This window comes from Cornus florida, unplaced genomic scaffold (genome assembly GCF_030987335.1).
Source record: "Cornus florida cultivar Cherokee Brave unplaced genomic scaffold, ASM3098733v1 CherokeeBrave_3.0.0_Hap2_Chr05, whole genome shotgun sequence".
NCBI classification, from domain to species: Eukaryota; Viridiplantae; Streptophyta; class Magnoliopsida; order Cornales; family Cornaceae; genus Cornus; species Cornus florida.
In genome coordinates, this window is record NW_026775575.1 from 94,043,848 (window position 1) to 94,062,353 (window position 18,506).

Genomic DNA, 18,506 nt, shown 5'->3' on the forward strand with positions numbered 1-18,506 from the left:
GTTGTATATGCTAGAGACCTTGTTTCTGTTTTCGCTTTTGCATTTCGGATTCGTTATTGAGTCAAACTTCGGTTTATTACAGGACGCACTGGTTTGAAAAATCAGGGTGGTCACAAATCGTGCCTTGAAATTAAAATTTAATTTAAATTATGAACTAAATTTTCCCAAATACAAAGTGATGTTAAGTTTCTGCTTTGAAGTTAAAAATTTACTCCATATTGTTATGGGTATGAATTTGAGGTTACCAAAAAGAAAAAGGAAAGAAAATTTCCGAAATCTGGAGGACAAGGCGCGTGCCTCTTTTGTGTATAGCTCGAGAGTAGGACTTTTATATCACTCACCCGGCACCAGAGACTCGTTAAAGGTTGGTTGCAAACACGGGCATCTCTAAGTTGTACTTTTATTTAATTTATATACTAGTAATTGAAAAGTCTAAAACTTGAATTATCATAATACAAATTATATAGCAATATTTGTTGGTTTAGTCGTGAAATAAAAATAAATAAAAATGGTTGGCTTAGTCAAGCCTTCCTCACTAAGGATTTGACAGAGTAACACGGATACAGACTTTATTTATTTAGTAATAGTATTTTATTTTATTTTATTTATTTTTTAATTTTTAATTTTAAGTTAGCCAAATAACAATGGGGACAACTGGACAAGTCCTATTTTTAACCCATCAATAAGTCCAACCACTATATTTGGCTTGCTTTTTTAAAAATAATAATACTAATAATACATAAATAAAATTGTAGACAAGCTCCAATTGTACAAACATTACACGTACATGAAAATTGTGAAATACTCCAGAAAGATTTGTTCAACATTTTTTCATTGTTCAATTTGATTAGAGTTTCCTGTGTTTGAATAATGTTTGTCAAATAGATCAAAAACTTGGGGTAAAAATTAAAATGGTTGAGAAAATTTGGTCCCATAATTAGTTGATTTGATTTTAAATTTCAAGGTTTAGGCATAACCTGAAACCATATTAATGGTTGTTAGGCATATTGAATGAACTAACTATTCTTGAACATGGGCCTTTAACTAATAGCTCGAGTCAGCTAATGATTTAATAAGTACATATAGAATGTACCGGATATAAGAAGCGAGTACATATACCGTGGTAACTTTACCCGACTTAGTTTTAAACCCAGTGGAAAATACAGCTAGCAAACAAACTGTATTTATCGGTAGCCTTGTGGTGACCACTATTGCCTCTTTCCGTTCTTCTCTCCTACCACCCCTCTTTGGCCGCGATTGACACTTGAAATTATATACTAATTGGTGAGTTCCTCTTAATCAATCTTAGATGTTACTATCATTTTCACTATTGGGTTCCAATGTATACGCTTGTTGTTACAATGCCCTCTACATGCTTGATAAATTGCCTCACACACACACACACACACATACATATTATACACATGTTGTGTGCGTGTATGTATGTATGTACTGGAAGCTGTTCGCTACATCAAAAATCAATCTTACATTTCTTTCTTTATCGATACATTGAATGGTAGTCAAGGCAGAGAAAGCAAATAGGTCAGGTCTTCCATGATCCAACAGAAAGAGAGATTAAAAAAAAAGAGACTGAGTTGATTGTATATAGATAGGTGTCTGATGCATATGTTTCTGTGCAATTTTTAAAATAAATATGTGCCAGCGTGCGAATCTATGTATAATTATCTCTAGGTTGCAGAAAAGAAGCATAGCAGTATGTTTAACCTTTACCACTACTTTAGCTAAGAAGCCTGAGAGGCTAAGATGGCTTTATTCATCATCATAATGTAAACCTGGGATGTGTTAAAATTTTCAATTATTTGTCAAAAGTATGAATGCCCTAGTTCCCATAGCCATAGAACAACATTTTCTTTTAATCAATGCAAGAATCAAATCATAACCCCCTCTCTCCCTATTAGATGCCATTATGACACTTAACCATCATGCTACAATGACCTTGGCGCCACAATATAGAATATCTATTATGAGTAAGATGCTAAATAACATTATATACTGAATCAAAGACACTTAAATCATAATGATTGTTCTTGTCCATGTGATTTGATAAAATATATGAACCAAAAAAAAAAAAAAAAATTGGTATAATATATACAAAGGGAAGATTGAGGAGAGAGAACAGTGTTATGAACTTCGAGATGTGGTTTGATGGAATTGGTTTCTTTAGATTGAATGGTAGATGGCCACTTGGTTGGAGAAACACAGGCGATTGATTCACTATGGAAGCATGATGCAAGTATTAGTAGTTGAAAGCTTGTACAAGGAACTTAATTGAATATTAATGTAATGGTTTCTTATGAGCATTAGAAATTCATACGGTGGGATGACATCAGAGGGAAGAAAATATATGGACCTTATAATGTGGTTCGTCAATCCTTATTGCTCAATGCTTATATGTGGGGTGCCAAGGTGTTAGGGAGTATGAACCGTCACATATCTGTTAGATGGTCAAAAAGACATTCTTTAATTTCTAAAGGAAGAATTGTAATATATTCAATCATTGTTAATAAGCCCTTTGAAGGCTAGATCTTCTACTATCTATTTTTGGTAAAGCTCGGAAAGGCATTTTATTGTGGCCATTTTTGCACTATGTTTTTCTTTAATTGAATTGTTGGGAATAGGTCTAGTTGCCCAGCTGTTTTATGCAACTAAGAAATCCTCCAGTCCAGAATATAAAGTGGCTCGATTGGTTAGGTCATCATCTTAATCTGGGAAAAAAATACAACAACAACAACAACCGAGCCTTTTTCCCAATTATTTGGGGTCGGCTACATGAATTCCATGTTTCCATTATGCTCTATCTAAGGCCATAGCCTCAATCAATTCACATGCTATCATATCTTTCTTTCTTAACTCTACCCACATTAATATTGGTCTTCCTCTTCCCCTAGTATTACCATCAATGTGGACTATGTCACTTTTCCTAACTTGCGCACTTAAAGGTGTCCAAACCATCTTAACCTATTTTCTCTCATTTTATCTCCAATTGGTGTTACTCCAACCATCTCTCGAATGTGATCATTTCTAATTCTATCCTTTCTCGTCTTACCGCACATCAATGTCAACATTCGCATTTCTGCCACACTCATTTTATGGAAATGTTACTTCCTAGGTGCCCAACATTCAATATCATAAAGTATGACTGGTCTAATAATAGAACTCCCCTTTCAATTCTAAGGGGATACGCCTATCTCACGATATAATATTACTAGATGCACTACTCCATTTAACCCATCTTTCCTTGATTCTATGATTAACGTCATCTCCAATTTCTCCCTCATTATTAATAATTGAACCTGAGCCTCGTTATGAATAATTGAGCCTTGGAGATTTATTGTCCATGTAGGTTTTACTAGGATCCAAAGAAGTATTTACGGTCTGAGAGAGAAGCTTGGTGATATTATTATTGTTGTTGTTATTAGCATAATTGGAAGTCAAAGCTCTTTACCAAAATTTTAGTTAAGATGTCACAACTAGCATGCAAAATGCTTAGTGACTTAGAATATAATATGTTGTATCCATTAATTTATTTTATTTTTTTGATAGGAAACTGGGAAGAGGATGAGGATGAATCGATGATATTCATGCTCTAAAGGAGACTCAAATCCTAGCATATTGTTTTACTGCTAAGATACCACTAAGCGGCTGGAATCTTCATAACATGTCAGACCCGTGGTCATCAGTGTTGTTCAGAAATTGATATGTTTACTTATTCGATATTATACTTATTAATATGCTTGCTGCATGTGTTACCTCATGAAACAACAATTTCACTACTATTTTTTTAATTATTATTATTATTTTTAATCTATTATTATTATTTTTTTACCTTAACAAAGTCTTATTATTATCATTCTCAATTGTGTACAGGTAATGTCGGCAACTTCATGTTCCCATGATTGTAAGGAGGATGAAGAAGAGGATTATGTGTTGATCGATCTAGATGGTGTTTCTGGGCATGTTCACATTCCACCAAATGCACCATATGTTCTATCGGTACATTTATAAACCTGCAATATTTGTCTTTCTAAAATCTTTTACCTAAGCAATTTGGATTTTATTTTATTTTTAATTCTTCAATATCGCCCGTTGTTCTGAGGGTTTGAACATAATGTTACATTCAATTCCTGTTCAATTTTATTAAAGTTCTTTGTGTCACAATATAGTCGCATCTTTTAAGCATTCCATATTCTGGATACCTATGCAAATGTGACGTCTTTTCAAATTAGGCGTACTACTTGGGTATAAGAATTTTTTTTGTCTGGAATATATAAACTAACTATTTGGATCATGAATATATAAATATATTGAAGGACTGAACCTTTATTTATCTCGCAAACATGCAATCTTGGATTTCTGCTAAATGTGGGTTGTTAAGGAGATTTCTGGCTCAAAAATTAATGCAGACAAAATAAACTAACCTTCTGATTAGTTGAATTTAGTCTTCTGATTTTTTTTGCATGATTTTCCGTTGGTCACTGGAAGAATGCAAAAGTTTCAATTATTCGAGCGTCAATTTACTGAGGAAGGTTTCATTTTGCATTGCTGTTTAACTTCTTGCAGAAATTGCATTTTCTGAGTTAGAAGTGGAGGATGATGGTTTCTTTCTATGGATTTTGTGACCTAAAAATGTTTTTCTCTTTTTCAATAGCACAGATCGAAAGAGCGGATAGATAGATTAAGAAGTGTTTTTTAGATCTACTCATCAAAGTTATCATTTTATCTCCTGTTTATATTGTTATTAAGATGTTCTAAAAAACTGCAGGGTCTGGACACGATGAACCCAATTTTGATTATTGATGACAAAGTGAAGCTGGTGAGTTAACGGCTTGCAATAGTTTTGTTCAGTTTGAGTGGGATTTATGTTATCATTCTGAGTTTTAACATTTTGTCTTTGATATTTGAAATAAATATATGCTGGACTACAAATTGTTCCTTTTTAATTGTTTAAGATGTTATGGTACTCTCTTCTTCCCCTTTTCTAATTCAAGGATTAGTGGTGAAAAATTGGCAAAACATTGGCTGTGCCTCCATGCAAATTGAAACCTTGGATTGGTTCAATGTCTTAGGCCTACTAAAAATAGTTCATGCTTTTGATGTGAACCTTGAAAATTTCTATGTAGGAAATTTTCAGCAGTTAATGTTGTTCTTATTCTCAATTGAATTGAACCTATACTTTTGGTAACATTTATATGAGTCTATTATGTTTTCTTATCATTTATTAAACACATGCATTCTAAGATTCCACAATGGAATTTCTTTGAATCATTGTAATATTTTATATGGTGAGAGTTTCTATATTCCGTGGGTTCTATATTGTTTGTTGGCACCACTTTAGAGTGATCCCAAGAGGAACTAACTGAATTTGAATTCCATGGGGCATCTACTCTTGCTCTGCTCTGAGCTGATCTGTTAATGCTGGTGTATTGTTCCTAGAGATGCTTGTTGTCACTCACATTGACACAGGCCATATGAAGCACAAATTTACAATGTGTAACACAATCTCATGGATTCACTCATGCCATTCTTATGTTTATGCTAAATATCTCCTCAAGCTAACTATTAATAAATGAAAAGTGGTCATTTTACACGTGGGCCTGTTTTTGGCACTACACCTATCACTGTCTTAATGCAATGGAGACAACTGAAGTCACTTGGTCAGATCAAATTTCTACCCAACAAGATCTAGTTGGTGAAAATGCGTTGTTTGCTTAATCATCTGTTAGTGTGGGACAGTGTGAAGAAACTCTAGTTCGATTTAATGCCACAACTTATAAGGACAACAAAGAGGAATTAAGGCTTATCATGATCAATTTTGTGGATTAAACATTGGTAAGGGTATGGATTTTAATTTTTACAGTGCTTTTGGATTCAAGGAGTTGGAAGGAAAGAAAAGGAAGGGAGAGGGAGGAAGAGTTTACCTTGTGTTTGCTTTAGAAATAACAACTGATAAGGATAATAAAGAGGGATTAAGTCTTATCATGATCAGTTTTGTGGATAAAAGGTTGGCAAGGGTATGGAGTTTTACAGTGCATTTGGATTCAAGGAGTTGGAAGAAAAGAAAAGGAAGGGAGAGGGAGGGAGGGAGAGATTACCTTGTGTTTGCTTTAGAAATAAGGAGTGAAAGGAAAGGAATGGGAGGGAGGAGTAGGATTTGTTAGCCTCTCAAATACTAATTTTGTTGTTCGTCCAAAAGTTGGATGATTTGAAAGGAAAAGATAAGGGAACTAGTGATTAGTCATTTTTCTCATATTATTAATACAAGTGAACTTCCGTTATTTCCTTTCCACATGGATAATAAAACATTTCTTCCTTTCCTATATGTTATTTTTCCCGAGCATTGTCAGCACAATCTTTCCTTTATTTTTTTTTTTGCCTTATTAGTTATCAAAATACACTGGAAACAACCTCTCCATGCAAATGTAAGGCTGCATACATCTAACCCTCTCCAAACCCCGCAATGGTGGAAGCCTCGTGCATTGGGCTAGCCCTTTAGTTATCCAAATACAATGGAAGATTAATTAAGGTTATCATTTTCTTTATCTTCTCTCTAAACTAATAATATCCTGTCCTTTTCTTTGTCCTCCTACTTATCAAAATTTTAGGGGTTCAACACCTGGGCTATAAACAGTACCAGTGAGTAGCAAGAATGATCTTTTATTTATTGATTTTTTCTTTTCTGGATTGTGGATTTTTGAGCCATTTTTTTTTTTTTTTTTGATAAGTAATAATGAAATAAAAAGGCGTTCAAAAGGGGAACGCGTCCCTTAAACAATAGTGGAACCGGGGGCTAAGGCCCCAAAGAATTCGAAAAAGTAATTAAATCATTAGAAGAGGAGCAAGAACTCCTCTTCACATAATTGAAGAGAGAACGAATAATAAAAAGATTCAACGTCGCCGTAGACGACTCCTCCCTTCGAGCATTCTACTATTTCTCTCATTCCAGATACACCACCAAACGCAATGTGGGACAATTCTTCAGTAATCGCGTACACCCCTATTCACACGACATCCTTTCTAAGCATGAATCAAATCCTTAGAGGAACGTAGCATTACCCAACGCATGCCAAATAACCCAAGAATAAGATTCCAACAGTCGTGCGCCACAGGACAATGCATTAAGAGATGATCAATTGACTCCCCATCTTGCTTGCATAGGCAACTCCAATTAACAAAACAATTTCCCCTCTTCCTCAAATTATCAATCGTCGGTATCTTGCCCCAAACAGCGGTCCATACAAAGAATGCCACTCTAGTTGGAGCCATAGAACGCAAAATGGTCTTCCACGGGAAGTCAAGGCTATCAAAATTAGACAGACATAAGAACAAAGATCTTACTTTGAAACGACTGTGAGAAGAGGGAATCCATGTCAAATTTTCATAACCCGTGCCAACTCCCTCCTGCCGATACAATTGATCCAGAAAAACACTTACCTCGTCCAACTCCCAATCCTGAAATGAACGCCGAAAATACACGTCCCACGTAATCCCACTACTATCAAGCCGATAACAGTCAGCTACGTAGGCATGTTTATCAACTGCAATACTGTATAATCTGGGAAATGTACGAGATAATGATCACCACACCAAAGATCTTTCCAAAAACGAACACATCTGCCGTCACGAACTTTGAATTTGATATGAAAGGAAAAGGCATCCCATCCCTTCCGAATGGATTTCCATATCCCAACTCCTCCCACAAGAGAAACCGGACGGGTAGACCAACCGCCAAAGTCTTCCCCATACCGACATGAGACTAACCTTCACCAAGGACGATGTCTTTCCTTCCCATATCTCCACAACCATTTACCTAGGAGGGCTTGATTAAAAGGAACCAATTGGCTAATACCAAGACCACCTAACTTCATGGGCTTGCAGACTTGCTCCCATCTGACAAGGTGATACTTGAACTCTTCTCCCCTTCCGCTCCAAAGGAAATCCCTTTGAATTTTTTCAATCCTATTAGCAACGGAGCATGGAATTTGGAACATAGATAGAAAATATGTGGGGAGGCTCGATAAAGTGCTCTTAATAAGAGTAACTTTACCCCTTTTAGATAAGTATTGCTTCTTCCATCCTGCCAATCTCTTCGCATGTCTGTCAATCATAGAATCCCAACTCCCTACTCTCCTAGAAGAGACCCCTAGGGGCAAACCCAAGTAAGGAATAGGAAAGGAACTCACCCTACACCCAAGGACTGCAGCTAAAGAAGAAATATCCTGAACATTCCCTACCGGGATAAGCACACTCTTAGCCACGTTTACCTTTAGCTCGGAAACCGCCTGAAAACAAGCTAGGATGCACCTCAAATATCGAAATTGAGACACATCAGTATCACAGAAAACCAGGGTGTCGTCTGCAAAAAGTAAATGAGAGATCTCCACCTGATGGACTGTCTCTTCTCACCCTGAATCCCTTAATGAGACCAAGATCCTCTGCTCTGCGCATAAGTCTGCTTAAGCCCTCCGTCACAATTAGAAAAAGGAAAGACGACAAAGGATCACCTTGTCTGATACACCGAAAAAAACTAGCGGGAGATCCATTCACAAGAATTGAGAAGTTGACAGACAAAAGACATGTCTCAATCCATATCCTCCATCTACTTCCAAACCCCATTCTTTGTAACAAATAAAGTAGGAAATTCCAGTTCACATGATCGTACGCTTTCTCAATATCAAGTTTGCATGAAACTCTAGGAACACCACTTCACAATCTAGAATCCACACATTCGCCTGCAATAAGAACTGAATCAAGAATTTGCCGTCCTTCAACAAAAGCATTTTGGGAATCCGAGATAATCCCATCCATAACTTCCCTCATCCTTAGAGCAAGCATCTTAGTTATGAGTTTGTAAATACAACCCACTTAGCTAATTGGTCGAAAATCCTTAATGTCAGAAGCGACTCCCTTCTCAAGGATGAGGGCAATGAATGAGGCATTTAGCGACTTCTCAAAGATTCCAGTAGAATGAAACTCCTGAAAACCCATCACCTCATTTCTCACTACCGCCCAACTTTCCATCAGAAAACGCATAGTAAACCCATCAGGCCCGGAGCTTTGTCCCCATTGATGGAGATAAGGATTGGTCCTTATCAAAGTAGGCTTGTTATAGCTGGAGAGAGTGATTACCAGGTTTTATTATGGAGTTTGAAGGCTTGAAAATGCGTAAACTAAAAGAAAACCAAGAAATAAGAGAAGAAGATTTGTATTAGACTTGGATTTGAAATTGCATCACATAATCCTCATAGAGCTTCAGAGCTTCTGAAGCTTCATTCTACTTATATTTATTCAATAGAAAGCATGGTGTAGTGCTATGCAAGGGCAGTTTGCTATTCCAAGAATCATGTTAGTTGAGGATAAGGCTGACTGGTTATATATTGACCTCTATTTGGTAAAGTCATTTTATTGGAATAATCTGATCAGGCATAAAAGTGAGGCAGCAAATAAGCCTTTCTTTCTTCTTCTTCTTCTTAATTTATTTTTTATTTTTTTCCCCTCAAATACCAGATCAGAGGTGGTTTTCTTGTCGATCAGACAAGAAAATGAGGTGCTACCTGACATGAACCCTTTCTTGAGATTCCCAATCTCCATACTTTGACACTTTGACTGGCAAAAGCCATACATGCCTACTGGATTCCACAAATAAAGTCCCAATATCACTATTTGGCCCAAAATACGACACATAGACCTCTTCAACAGCCTATTTCCAACAAATTTTGTAATTACCAAATAGCAATAAACTCTTGACTGTTAAAACATGAAAAAGGTACATGAAATTAAACCGGTAGCATGTTAACTTAAAGAAGCCATATATAAGACCTATTTTGGTTCAGAACTTATTTGTGCTAGCTCCTAAGAGGACCCTGCCTTGGAATTGTACCAAGTGCTCATAATAGAATTTGCTCTTTCTTGAGCCTTTTATTGACTGCATCATCTGCATCTGTAGCGGTGAAATGAATTGAACTATTCTCGTTGTTTTTATTTTCCCATGGCTTAGCTTTTCTTTCCTTTTCCTTTTTCTTTCTTCAGTTGACCATGGTAGCTTACAAGGACAAACCCATGATTCTTTATCACTTGTTGATTTCACAGATTGGAGAATACGAAGAAACAATTGGAACATGCCTTGTTTTCACTGAAGAAGGTCAGTCGCATTTCTTTCCTACTATTTAACCCATCTCTAGAGCTATGCCTAGAAGCATTTCCCTATAAAATTACACAACTATTATTGGCTGCTTATACTATCATGCTCTTTTGAGTTGCCAAGGAGGTGGAGGATTCCAAATATTATTTTTCTTCCTTCCCCCAAGCCATAAACAGTTTCCCATACATGGCAAGACCAGATGCCCAACATGTGATGGTTGTGAGATTCTCTTACCTGGTAATTTGTAACATGCAACAGACTGATAATGTCTATGAGACCCTGTCTTTTTTATGTGACTTGAATTTTTAAGCATATAAATTCCGTTTTCAGTCTTGTTAAAAAAAAAGGGTCCGTCAGTACAAGTGTATCCATGGCTTTAATTTATGCATTTCTAGTAACAACATTTGTTCCCGCCAGAAGTTCCAAATTCCAACAAGTTTTTAATTATTTTTGGTATACCGAAATTGGTTCTTGTAGAGGAGCTTCTCTCCTTTTTTCCGGATCATACAATCCTCTTTAGAATTCCTGTTATTTTCTACTAAAAGAAAGATTTTAATTTCATTATGTTTTCTCTGGTTGCTCCCTGTCCATGATAAGCAATGTTTAGGAAGTGAGAAAACTGTAAAAATTGGCATCACCTTACCTCTGCTGCAAAGAAATTCTTCTTGCCATTACACTTCTAGTTCAGATTTCAGAAGTAATGATTGAATGGAATTGTGGCTATCATTTATGATACTAATGCAACATTTTTTTTTTTTTTTTTGAAGTGGCCCCCGTGGTTCATGAAGAGACAGGACCATCTGAAACAAACCTTTTCTCGGGCAGATGCATAATAGACCCAAAGCAAGCTTCAGTCAAGGAAGTCAAGCCAATTGCCCGCCTCCACAAGATTCTCAAGTTTAGATTATTGCCTGAAGATGATGATGTTGAAGATTCAGTGACCCAGGAGGCTAATATGTAATAGTAAATTATTAACAAATGACAGGTATGATGTCTAATCTTTCCAAAATGAAGGAAATACAGTCGACTGCATCCAAATGCAAAATCAAAATTGTAGATATTGAGTATTTCGAGTATTGAGATTGAAAAATATCACTCATTCCAACGTGTTATGTAGATATTGTGTCAATCCTTTCCTATTACCAAATAATTATAATACTATTTTCCTTTGTTATTTTTTGCTCTCATTTGGTTGGAATGATAGTAGTTATTATTCATATCTGTATATAGTTCTCATTTAATTTAAAAAGAAAAGAAAATGAACAGGATTGGCAAATCCTTTTACATGAAAAAGAGGAAGCATATGTTTCCCATTTCCTAACACGTCTAATCCCATAGAATATGTTGGATTTCATGAGAACTCGTGTGCTCTATAAGTGTTGGCATGTGCAACCAAATAGGATTTTATTTTGAAAGCTTAATGTTTCTTCATTTCATGGAAATAGACTATTTTCTCTCTGAGCCCGAGGGTAGTAGAATTACTGAACTTACATTGAGTAAACAATACAGTGTACATGGTGACCATAGGTTTTAGGGGACCCGATTTGGGTAAATTCAGTTACCTGTCTTTTCTGATTTTTTTTTTTTGGGAGAATTGGCCAACGAGCATGATCAATAATATCTAATACCCAACCCACCGGCCATGGCTTGTAGCATTTAGCATCTTCTTCATTGCATTAATGATAGTTTGCTGCGTGCATGTTGGAGCAAATTATGCCTGTTAGCTACTTAGAGTTCGATTACAGAGCAGAGAAGATTTAGTATCTGATAAAAAAAAAAAAAAGGGGTACTAAACCATGAGTTTGTGCAAGAACATATAACAATCAGATGCAGTAGGGTAGCCCTAATTGTTGCAACCAATGGAGCAGTTGGAGTTAGATGATTTCATTTTGTTTAGGCATGGTGGGTAGGGATTCAATATCTGATGACCCCAGAAGGGTCCTACAGGCATACTGTTTCTCTTTTATCATAGGTCACTTCTACCGTATAGATAGGGTTTCCATAGTGACCTCTATAACCAAAAGGCTCATATCTAACAACACTATTTAGGGCATGTGACTTCATTTACCAGAGAGGTACTTTGGCTTTTGGGTGAGACTAATTTCAAGTCATTGGATTACTGGAGTTTGAAGTCACATTTGGGACAGTCAATGTCTGAAATCACGACTTGTAGGGGACAATCACTAGCTATATTATATATAGTTATTTAACAGTTTTTCAAATGGTTTCTCAATTTTTATTTTATACTTTTGCAAGGATGGTGTTGCGTGTTGGTTCTCAAAATGGATTCGAAGTTATTGTTGAGCGTATGGGTTGGGAATTTAATTGAGTTGGTGAGACATTCCTGAGATCATTTCTGAAATAGAATGTTTTTGTATTTTTAACCACGTAAATTGGTTGAAGACACCAAGTGCTGTTTTGGTCCTGACATCTTGTCATGTTGTTAGTTTTGAGAGATACAAAGATAATAATTCATGTTTTTGACACGAGGACAAACGTTGTGAAAGCTCTATCTAAAAGGACAAAGTAGTTCTAGAAGGGCCATATATAATCAATTACGTCTCTAAGCATAACTGACTACCTACCAGTAGGACCACCACTATTACGTGGGGAGAGAGGAGTGGGGAAAATATGTACCAAGTCTAATCTAAGTCCCGTGGAGTGGAAATATGAGAGTAATATAATTAAGTTATAAATAGTGAAAATTTGAATCGTGCATGCGGAGTGTAAGAGCGGGAACGAGCATGATAGCGACACCTATTGAAAAGATTTGTATTACTTATGATATATATATATATATATATATATATATATATAAAAGAAGGGTTAGAAGTTATATTAATAAATGCAGATAGTAGAAACTTGACATTTTAAAAATCACCGGAGGTCTAATAATGTTTTTTTAGCAAATGCAAAAAATTATTATATAGTCCGGAATTATTGGTCTATGAACAATCACAACGCGGGAAATTAATGTGCAAAATTACCAACCTTGATGTGATGCAGATGGTTTCCTGACTAAAATTCTTAATTGACAGAGAATGCACGATGTTCACCATTTCCGACTCTTGGTGATATCTTCATACATCTGCCATGAGAATAGCTGGTAACCAATCTTTAGACAAAGGCTTGAACTTATCTTACCCATATCAAATTTCACACTGTAACAACGAGAAGGATAGAGAGAGGTAGGTCATATATATATGTGTGTGTGTGTGTGTGGTCGTATTATTTTTAGTTATTCACACACCTCCTTTCTTTAAGAAATTATAATTGAATCTTAAATCCGACTAGAGTCAAGTGACTTACTGGAATCAACCTTGAAATCAAACTTTAAACCTATACTTTCAAGACACCAGAGTTAAGTTACCTACATACTTGATCCAACCATTAGGGGGAGGTCAAATTTGTTTATTCCTGTTTTCACTCTAGTACAGAAAACAAGAAGTAGAAGCTAATAAGCATATCAAATCAAGAATCATCATAAACAGCAAGACAAATCCTCATCAATAGTGATTGATACAAACAAAAACAGTTTCATATTAACATCATTTGTCCAATTTAAAATTTGAAAGAGTTAAAATTTTTGCTCTCGTGTTCTCAGCTTCTAGCATAGAAATCACAACATGCCAGAAAATGAGTCGGTCTGGCTGATAAGCAACCTGAAACAAAAAAATTTGAAATAAATTTAATCTTTGAATATTATTTTTTCACAAAGTGATTGTTTGTATTTAAATTTCTGATCCCATGATAACAATTTAGATTTTTAGAAATGGAGTTAGGGCATGACTAGCAAGTTGCAGTTCCTGTGCTTAGTAAATTGAGACAACTTTTTGAGATGTATCTTCCCCATCACCAAATTACTCCAACAAAAAATATGCTAATTTTTCACTCAGTTGCTGAAATGATGGGATAGGCAGTTAGGCACAGAGAAAATATGATTTAATTAGTTTTTTTTAGTGCACTTTTGACCCTCCAAGTGGCCACAATTATTTCATGTGGGATCATCACACTTCATTTTCCATGCCACTATATAATTAAATAAGAATAAAAGTTAAAGTAGATGAACATTAAAATCATATCTTCCAGTGCATAATTCTTTACTTTTTATTATAAAATAGAAAAAAAGATGAAAAGCTCAAAATTATAAAACCAAAAGTGCAAATCATACCAGAAGCAAGACACAAATAGCAGCAGCATATTCTCAAATGAAATGATACACAAAAGCAAGACCAAAAAACATGCTCATATTCACAACGTGTTCCTCTCACTCTCTCTCTCTCCTACTTGTACAGAGCCAGAACTTGAACTCTAAAAGTTCCTTATCATATATCAGGCCATGGCCTGAATATGTTCCCGGAAAACTTCCAACATGTCAGTGAAAGTCACAATTCCGGTTAAGCAATCATCATCTTCGATGACCCAAACATAGTTCACGCGGTGAGCAATCGCCTGAATCATCACTGCCACCAATGAACTCCATGGATGGCACACTATTGCCTCCGCTCTCCTCACCATCCTCGCCGAGTAGCTGCTAGACCTTCCGTGCCTCCCCGACCGACGCAATGCCGTCGTCGGAGACTCCTCGTCCGACGACGAGTTCGAGTTGGAGCCAACATCAGAAGAGGACGAGATCGCAAATTCCTCCAACATTGCCTCCGAATTCCTCTCCTTCAACCTCGCCTTCACCACCCTCACTATATCCTCCGGCGGACCGCCGCAGTCAATGTAAGCCATCAGGTCCCCGGCCGAGAGAGTGGTGATGGCCGCTGCGATCGTCTCGTCGCAGCAGTTGAGAGTAAACGGCGAGATCTCGCCGATCAGAATGCCGTCGTCGTCGACGACGGCGACGGATGTTTGGTCGGCGAGAGAGCTGGATATGGCTCCAATCGCCGATGAGGCCGAGGAGTAGTATCCGATCGACGAGAATTCGGTGCGGATGAGTTTGAGCGTGTCGATGGAGAGTGCAGGGATAGGTGAGAAGAGGCCAATTGAACTCAGTAGGAATCTGATTACGTCTTCTTGTGTTAGCCAACAGTATTCGGATCCGTTATGGATTGTTGAAGCATTGGATGCTTTTTGCAGTAGTTTTCTTCTGGAGTTGCTCGTCATCTTGCTCTTGATTGGAACCACTAGGTTCTGAGCACCTTGGAGGATCAGATCAATTGCTTCCAGTAAACTACAAAAAAATGCATTCAATTTTCATCATTATAATGATGAGAGTACTAGATCCAGAAACAAACCCTAATTAAAGCTCAAATTCGAAATACAGAGCTATGAGATTCGATTTATGAAGGCGACAATACCGAGAAATTGAGGAGAGAGAGATGTATGAATTCTGCGGAAACAAACAAGGAGAGGAGAGAGAAAGAGAAGTTATCCATTACCTCGAAGAGGGATCCACGTGCTTGACGAGGCCAGGAAGCTTTGACAGCAGAGCAGAAACAGGGGACTTGAGAGCAGAGAACGGAGACGAGAGGTTGTCGTCTCTGCAGAGGAAGCAGATGACATCCACCATGCAAACCTTTCCAACGCAGCGACAGCCGTCGTCGTCGGCGGCGGCTTTGGACTGCGAGGAGTGGTCACAGCTCCATACGCTGATGTAAGTGTCTTCGGAGGCTTTGAGGGCGGACAAGGCGTCGCCGACGGTGGCGGAGACGGAGAGAGACCTCAGCGGCGGTTTGCCGAGGCAGAGATCAGCTATCTCATAGGCTAGCAAGCGAACTGCCATACAAGAGTAAATGAGGTTTAGAGAGAGAAAAATGCTGAGGATCTGTATAGAGAGAGAGAGAGTTTGGGTTGTTTTTCTGAGGAGGCATATATATATATAAAGACTATGTGTTTGCATCTTATGAGGTACCGTACAAAGTAGTATCAATGACTGGTGGGGCCCAACGTCAAGTAGGCCTCACTGAGGCTTTTGGGCCGCTGAAACCAGCATACTTTAATCCACGGTCCTTCAATATGAGAGTAGTGGTTAAGTTTAGACGTGTGTGAAAAAATAAAAAAAATCAACTGATTCTTGAGAAAATTAGATATATTTTCAATTGATTTGTTTTTCAGATTTGCACATGTTGAGAGAATATAAATATTATATCATATGTTATCAACTCAGAAAGGTGGTATAAGGAAATTATCTATAAAAGATCGTATCTTGCTGTCAAATTAGTTTTGTTAGCATTTTTTTTTTTTTTTCAATTAACCAACTTACATTGGAGAGAAAAGATAACATGTGATATTATTTCATTTAAATTGACTATTATCGGTCTCTCTTGTCAATTCGATATTTATCATTGTGTAAAAAGATTAAAATAATAACTAATAATAATAATAATTGGTGTTAGTTATGAATTTTCGGTAAATGTGATGCATAAGTTGTGTTTTTTTAATCGTTTAATGCCAGTGCTAATGTGGTTGGATTGTATTGGTCATTGTCAATGAGAAAATGGTGGTGTTATTTTAAAATTGAGATGAAAAAAAGAAAAAGAAAAAAAGAGCAGATGAAGAAATATGTAACAAACATAGTTATTAGGTATGTGCTTTTGTTTAATTGATTTATGCTTATTGGGTGGTGGATGCAGTTTGACTGCACATTTTATGATTTTTCAGGTGTGTAAGCTGCTTATTAGTATGAACATGAATTAAGTAATATGACAGTAATGCTGCCACCTACTAGTATGAACGCACACACACACACCTATTACATGTGGGGAAAATTAAATCTTGGTCTTAATGTTTAATTGTAACAACCAATAAGTACTATAAAATTTATTAGGATAATAAAGTCTTACTTTTGAGTTTTGATATATATATTTTTAATTAAGTTTAGAATTCTATCAATAATGATCTTTTAGGTTGTAAAAGGCTGCATGGAATTGGAACTTTGTGATTAGAATCGGTAGAATTTTAAAAAAAATTGGGTTTAAATTTCGTAATTGTTTTCTTAAATTTTACCAATTTCAATTCCATGCAACATAATACATTCTTGAGACATTGCCCTTTCTTTAATATTATTAATGTTATTTTACTATTGAAATACTAATTATACCCTTTACCTCTTATTTTTTAATTAGTATAAAATGAAAAGCACATACTCACCTAATTAGTAATTTTAAAAAATATTTAGGTTGTATTCGGCGGTATGGAATTGGAGTTTTGAAACTGAAAAAAATTTTAGTTCAATTTTGTAAATTGTTATTTTTTTCAATTTCACCCATTTTAATTTTAAGGCTCCAATTTAATGCAATAAAATATATATATATATATATATATATATATATATATATATATATATTGAATTTCACTATTCCTGGTGGAATATGTTGTAACATGCATAAAAAGTTTCACTTTTCTCTTTCATGTACTAAATTCATGAATAATACAGCAATGACAAATTTATATTGCATGTTTTCATTTTTTTTTTCCCCTACTTCACATATTCTCAGAACAAATTATTTCAAAAAAGTAAATACTAGATTTATATAAATTTGAGCTTTTTTTTTTTAAAAAAAAAAAAAAAAAAAATGTGCACCAAGATAATTTTATTTTAAATTTATGTTCTCGTAGATATTTTATAAGAAAGCGTAATACCGAAAAAAAAGTTATTGTTAGTTGACCTATGAACTTAGTTGGATTTTTTTTTTGTACTATTATTATTAGAAGTAGGTATTTATATCTTAATAAAATTTCACAAGACTTAATTGCCAATTAGAGCGGACGACTATCGACTTGCATGTGATTTTTACTTAAATTTTAATTTTAGTTTATTTTATCGTGATAAAAAGCTCACATATCCACATTGTTTACCATTGACCTATTTTACTTGTAATTTTATATGAATACCACTTGGTAATTGATGACAAGAATGCTAAACCTTGTGCGAACACAAATATTACGTTATGTCTTAGTCCTTTTTAATTGCAAAGACCAAAAAGTACAATAAAAACTTTTTAGAATAACAAAGTCTACTTAGCAAAAATTAAATAAATAAATTAGTTGTGCAAGAGAGAGATTTTAATGAAAAAGGAAATATTTTTGAAAAGCAGCCTTTTCTAATCACGCATCATTGCAATCAATCTTCATAAGTGGAGACATAATTTGATTATCATTGACACTACAGAATTTTTTTTTTTTCGAGGGTAAGAGGATCATAAATTTCTCCAAGGAAGAGTTGGAAGTTTAATAAGTTGAAAATTAGGTACTTGTAAATTGGGATTGCTAGTTTATGAATTGTACACTCTTCTTATGTATCAGAGATATCAAACATAAATATTTGTGTAAACTTTACTTACCTTTTATGAAATTTGTCAATATCTCACATAAACGATTTGTTTCATAATCTCACTTG

The 18,506-nt window shown here is 35.6% G+C and overlaps 2 protein-coding genes across 4 annotated transcripts; one reads left to right on the plus strand and one right to left on the minus strand.

Moving 5' to 3' along the window:
- The first annotated feature begins 826 nt into the window (after positions 1–826).
- LOC132307713 (uncharacterized) lies at positions 827–11,333 on the plus strand. 3 transcript variants are annotated; one of them, XM_059805546.1, is made up of 6 exons: positions 829–1,284; positions 3,565–3,681; positions 3,889–4,014; positions 4,784–4,834; positions 10,048–10,159; positions 10,927–11,333. In XM_059805546.1, the coding sequence occupies exons 3-6, from the start codon at positions 3,892–3,894 to the stop codon at positions 11,118–11,120; spliced, it is 480 nt and encodes a 159-aa protein (XP_059661529.1). In that variant the 5' UTR covers positions 829–1,284; positions 3,565–3,681; positions 3,889–3,891; the 3' UTR covers positions 11,121–11,333. The 3 variants fall into 3 exon arrangements, with proteins under 3 accessions (XP_059661530.1, XP_059661529.1, XP_059661531.1); XM_059805548.1 differs by having other exon boundaries at positions 966–1,284; positions 10,108–10,159; XM_059805547.1 differs by lacking the exon at positions 3,565–3,681 and having other exon boundaries at positions 827–1,284.
- Positions 11,334–14,242: 2,909 nt separating this feature from the next.
- Positions 14,243–15,939, minus strand: LOC132307714 (CBS domain-containing protein CBSX5-like). The gene is made up of 2 exons (XM_059805549.1): positions 15,547–15,939; positions 14,243–15,338 (listed from the first exon to the last, which is right to left on the minus strand). Exons 1-2 carry the CDS (start codon positions 15,888–15,890, stop codon positions 14,492–14,494), a joined length of 1,191 nt encoding a protein of 396 aa, XP_059661532.1. The 5' UTR covers positions 15,891–15,939; the 3' UTR covers positions 14,243–14,491.
- Between the last annotated feature and the right edge of the window lie 2,567 nt (positions 15,940–18,506).